Below are 6,020 nucleotides of genomic sequence, written 5' to 3'. Positions count from 1 at the left end.
CTTGTTCTTCCTGGGTTTGAGTAACTTGCAGGAGAGATACTAGTTCCTCCTGAACTTGAGTTACTAACAGGACTAGTATTTATTCTTCGTGGACTCGAGGTACCAGTAAGAGTGGTACTTGTTCTCTCGAAGTTTGAGGTGAAAGTAGGAATACTATTTGTTCTTGATGGGCTTGTACTTGTAGTAGTAGTAATTGTTCTTGACGGGGCTGAGGTAATTCCAGCACTAATAGTAGCTGAAAATCTACTCTGATTTGTGGTACTTGAGGGAGTAATTATCTGTACTGGTATATTTGCATGAATAATCGTTTGTTTTGGTGTACTTGCATCAGTAATTGAAACAGTTGAAGTTATTCTTGAACTTGAGTCCTTTACAGAAGTAATTGTTTGGTTTGATGTACTTGCAACAGTAATTATTGAGTCTGATGTAGTTGAAGTTCTTCTTGTGCTTGAAGCACTTGTAGAAGTAGTTTGTTCAGATGTATTTGCAGCTGTGATTGTTTGGTCTGCGGGGCTTACCACTTTATGTGTTGTAGCTGTCGTGTTCCTAAACGATGTACTTGGCATAGTTGACGTATGGAGTGTTGGTGCAGTACCTGTTCTGTTTGTCATTGGCGATGTAATTACTAAAGTTGCTGTTTTTGTTCTGGTTGATGTAGTTGTCAAAACCAATTCATCTGATGAAACTGATGTACTTGTTGAGGCTATCATGCTATTTGATATTAATGATACAGATGAAGATGTAGATGTTACATCTGATGTTGGTGTTTTTGTTGGCTTCACACTTGTATATGGTCTTGATGATGAGGATGTTGATTTGGCCGTTGAGAACGATTCTTGTTTTGATGTTGACGTTGATGATGTTAATGGTGAAGTTATGACTGAGGGTGGGAATGTAGTTGAGGTGGAAGTCAAATTTGAGACTGAGATTGAAGTTGAGGGTGAGAATGAGTTTGTACTTATAGATGAATTTGGGGATAAGGTTGAAGCTGAGATAGAGATGGATGTTGAGATTGGTGTTGCTAATTCTATTGGTAATGCCGATAATGATACTGACATTTGTGTTGATAATATTGGTGATGTTGATATTGATGTTGATATTGATTTTGTTGTTAATATTGACACTGATGTTGATGTCGATACAAGTGATGACGTCAAGTCGTTCGGAGTTGTTGACAAACTCGGCGACAATGACTTAGGCGGTGACGTCATGTCGATTGGTGTTGCTGTCATGTTTGTTGATGTCGATGTGCCTGTGATTGACGTCGATGATGATGAAGAACTTATACTTTTTGTTGATGGTGTTTCTTTCTGTGAGCCTGTTAAAAAACGTTAATTATTAATAACTAGTTATCAAATTATCATATCATTCAATGAATTATAAACCAAGTAAAGTAATTATCTAACGAATAGACTTCTATTCAGCCTGACCTGAATAAACTTACCAGGCTTTAGTGATAAAGAGTTTAGTCACTTCAACAAGAGATCATACCTTAACCTAAATCAAATTCATGGCGAGAAATAGTGCAACATTCATTAACGTTTTCAAATCGAATATGATTACATGAACTTCACTGTAACCAGTGCCAGATACCTGTATTCAATCACAGGAAGAATTTGTTTTGCAAGAATTACCTCGGTATTTATTCCTGATATTCAACACCCTAATGCTTAACAACTACTAAACAGTACCAGACATAACTTGAGAGTGGACGAGATCTAGATGGCTCCAACACCTTAGTATAATAGCATCATCACTAACCTATGAAGGGAATAAACACGCATGCCTGAGAATGTGTGTACGTGTGTGTGTGTGTGTTTGTGTGTGTGTTCGTGTGTGTGTGTGTGTGTGTGTGTGTGTGTGTGTGTGTGTGTGTGTGTGTGTGTGTGTGTGTGTGTGTGTATTCACCTCGGATCTGCTGCAGCCTCTGTCGAGACAGCCAGACACCACCCTACGGCAGCGAGCTCAGAGCTCATTATTTGCCGATTTTTGGGTAGGTCTGAGACCACTCACACACCACACACCGGGACAGCAAGGTCACAACTCCTTGACTAACATCTCGTACCTACTCACTCCTAGGTGAACAGCGGTTACACGTGAAAGGAGACAAACCCAAATTATCTCCGCCCGGCCGGGGAATCGAACCCCGGTTCTCTGGCTTGTGAGGCCAGCGCGTTACCAATCCGCCACCGAGCCGTGTGTGTGTGTGTGTGTGTGTGTGTGTGTGTGTGTGTGTGTGTGTGTGTGTGTGTGTGTGTGTGTGTGTGTGTGTGTGTGTGTGTGTGTGTGTGTGTGTGTGTGTGTGTGTGTGTGTGTGTGTGTGTGTGTGTGTGTGTGTGTGTGTGTGTGTGTGTGTGTGTGTGTGTGTGTGTGTGTGTGTGTGTGTGTGTGTGTGTGATACGTAGACAAACAAATATATAGGGTATATTTACATATATATATATATATACACACATACACATATGCATATGTATATACATATAAGAGTGAAACAGTGTCTTACCACATCTGCATGACTATACCGTAGTGCATAAAAAAGTTGGGCTCTTCCCCCACCATATAAGTTATCAAAACCACCAGATGGACTGGGAAAAGGCCAAACTAGTGTTCAAGTCTAGTTGTGGTTTTAGAAGGAAGATTGTGGACTCTGCCCTTATCGTTGAACGCCCTAATTTCAACATCTGTAAGGCACAGTGGTCCCTGGACATGACCTCACGTTTGGCGATGAGGTTACTGGTCAGCAATTACCTTCTTCCTAACCACACATATGACCCCTGATTCAGATCATCTGGCCTGTCCTAACAAATGTATGCCAAAATCGCCCTGCTTACATAGAGGCATTTATTGCCCCCAACACCTATTTTGTACTTTCCTGAAGAGAGCTGCAGTTGGCCGGCGAAATATATAAGTTACCGTTCTTCAATTTTTTTCAGTCCGACAGTAGGTTCTCTGTATGTATATGTATATGTATATGTATATGTATATGTATATGTATATGCATATGCATATGCATATGCATATGTATATGTATATGTGTAGGTATATGTATATGTATATGTATATGTATATGTATATGTATATGTATATGTATATGTATATGTATATGTATATGTATATGTATATGTATATGTATATGCTGAGACATTCTGACACCTTGACGTAAGCGCAGTAGGAAATACAGGAGTCTTAGTCTTGAGTTTATTCCTGACTAGTTTCGCAGGTATGCTTTTTGAAAAAGCATACCTGCGAAACTAGTCAGGAATAAACTCAAGACTAAGACTCCTGTTTCCTACTCCACTTACGTATATGTATATGTATATGTATATGTATATGTATATGTATATGTATATGTATATGTATATGTATATGTATATGAATAGGTATAGGTATAGGTATAGGTATAGGTATAGGTATAGGTATAGGTATAGGTATAGGTATAGGTATAGGTATAGGTATAGATATAGGTATAGGTATAGGTATGCATATATATATAGGTATATGCATATGTACATATATGGGAATGAATGATTTGAAGTGAAGGTGAGGCTGCTCTAGGGTTGTGTGACGTTGCCATGGTTGTTCAACATGTATATGGATGGAATAGTAAGAGAGATAAATGCAAGAGTATTAGTCTGAGTTTTGGAATCTGTGGATGAGAATGGAAAGACAAAGGAATTGAATCAGTAGTTATTTGTGGCTCATTCTTAAGTGGCTAAAGCAGTTGATGATTGCAACTGTAAAGGTATGTAAAAGATGTTTGTGAGTGAATGTGAGTAAACATAAAGTGATGAGATATAAAGAAACGATGATGGTGGCAGGTTTAATGTGAAGGTGAATGTGAAAGGCCTCAGAAAGTGGAGAATGTTGAGTATCTGGGGTCACATGTGACAGTGAATGGATGAGTGAATGTGGGAGTGAAGTATTTCGTAGAGAAGGCAAATCAGTGCCTTGGTATGTTGAAAGGCGTTTTTAGAAATAGGTATTTAGGGATGAATGCAAACAGAAGGTAGTGTGAAGGAGTGCTTGTACAGTACGTATTAGAGACTTGACTATAAAGGAGGTAGAGAGAAAACGAATGATTGTTCTTAAATTAAGTGTTTGAGAAATATTACAAGTATTCAAGAACGAGAAGAATGAGAGATGTGGACATAGGGAAGGAAACGAAGATGAAAAGAAATCAGGTAGATAGGGTAGAACAGATATTGCTGAGGTGTTTTGGGTATATAGAAAGAATGAGAGAGAGAATAAAGACTAGCAAAGAGAGTGTGGAAAGTAGAGGTGGACGGAATGAGTATGAACGAAAGACCGAGAATGAGATGGATGAACTGGATGAAAGGGGTTTGGATGTCCTGTGTAGGGAATGTCTATCAAATGGAGAAGAGAGAGGAATGAATAGAGGAAAGTTGTGAATGAATAAAAGGATTATGCGACCCAAAAGGATTCTCTTCTCGTCTGCGACCTTGAGAGTGTTGAAACGGGAGGGATGGTTTAATAGATCATTTTTGTGATGTAGGTATGCGTTTTGAATTAGTTGCTCCCCATATATGCATTCATGGATCTTCAAGAATTTACAGAACCAAACGTTTAAGGGAGAGGTGGTTCAATGGATTCTATTTATGATGTGTGTGTGTGTGTATGTGTGTGTGTGTGTGTGTGTGTGTGTGTGTGTGTGTGTGTGTGTGTGTGTGTGTGTGTGTGTGTGTGTGTGTGTGTGTGTGTGTGTGTGTGTGTGTGTGTGTGTGTGTGTGTGTGTGTGTGTGTGTGTGTGTGTGTGTGTGTGTGTGTGTGTGTGTGTGTGTGTGTGTGTGTGTGTGTGTGTAATGAATTGAATATTCCCCATATAAGGAAGAAAGTCCTTTGGTTTATAACATACTTTCATGGATCTTAAACAACTCACAGAGCCAGACGTTCAAGTTGATTCTTATTATGTTGTTTCTGGTGTTGCTACTCTCCAGGCTTCTCACAACCTTGAACCAAACTACGTCCTTCTGGAAGTCTCGTGTGTAGAGGTCATTGCAGCCACAAAGCCTGTGTGTGTGTGACAGAAACAAGAGATGTGTGCTATGTATATGAAGATCACATATGGTCTGCTGGCATAAGAAAAAGAAACATCATCTAGATCGGCATGATCTAGAAAAGTGGTTCCCAACCTATTTTCTGTCATTTCCCCCTGCACCCAATTCAACCATCCAGATTTCCCCCTTCATGTGTATGAGAGAAAGAACAGTTAAAACACACTGAGACTATTTACTAGCTTATTTTTCAAATGCACTAACACAGCTAACATTAAATTGTATTGAATAAGAACACTAACACTAACACAGCATTTTAGTGTGACTTCTGGCATTGTTTGCCTATCACGAGTCCTTCAATGTCTGGAGAAGTTATGGAGAGCGCACATCCAAGATCCACCTCCACCTCCAACTTGTCTCGGTCTCTATTTGTACGGAAATTCGAGGTTTGAGTGTATTTTCTAATTATTTTCTGATAATTTCCATAATTTTAATTCCAGACTAGAATTTCCCCCCTGAAACATCCAAATTTCCCCCCTGGGGGAAATTTCCCACTGGTTGAGAACCACTGATCTAGAACGAGATACTGTCGTCTGTACAGATATTGTTTATCATGGTTATTGTTATCATCTTGTTTAATAACTCACCGGATGGGATAAGGACAGCATCAGTTTTATATAAACAGTATTTAAGGGGCAGTAGGAAAAAATTCTCCAGACCAGAGCCTTATATATAATTGAAGACTGGTTTTCACCCAAAGAGAAATGTTGTTCACTTTTAACACAGGAGATATTAGGCATCATACTGCATTTTTTTTTTTTTTTTTTTTTTTTTTTTTTTTTTTTTTGCAGCCCGTTACCATACATAATTTATGGAAATGGCTCAATCTCCTTTATGAGAGGAATGACCGAATCAAAATATACTTTTGCTCTGACTTTTCGTGAAAAAAGGGGGTGATCCTTAATCCCCTCCCTCCGGCCCATTTCGTGGCCTTTTACGATAAGCAGG

At 39.1% G+C, this 6,020-nt stretch overlaps 1 protein-coding gene and 1 non-coding gene across 2 annotated transcripts in view; both read right to left on the bottom strand.

Annotated features, from left to right (window-relative positions):
* LOC143028321 (uncharacterized) overlaps nt 1-710 on the bottom strand; it is an 11,830-nt gene extending 11,120 nt beyond the window's left edge. Inside the window, exon 1 of the mRNA XM_076190249.1 lies at nt 1-710. This exon is cut by the window's left edge and continues 1,880 nt beyond it. Coding sequence (XP_076046364.1) covers nt 1-710 — 710 coding nt within the window.
* Nucleotides 711-2,123: 1,413 nt separating this feature from the next.
* Nucleotides 2,124-2,196, bottom strand: TRNAV-CAC (transfer RNA valine (anticodon CAC)). The gene has a single exon. It is a non-coding gene; the product is annotated as a tRNA-Val (tRNA).
* Between the last annotated feature and the right edge of the window lie 3,824 nt (nt 2,197-6,020).

The sequence above is a fragment of the Oratosquilla oratoria genome, chromosome 1 (assembly GCF_046742065.1).
Source record: "Oratosquilla oratoria isolate Oo_2021 chromosome 1, ASM4674206v1, whole genome shotgun sequence".
Classification (NCBI taxonomy): domain Eukaryota; kingdom Metazoa; phylum Arthropoda; class Malacostraca; order Stomatopoda; family Squillidae; genus Oratosquilla; species Oratosquilla oratoria.
This window is presented reverse-complemented; position numbering and strand designations above follow the sequence as displayed.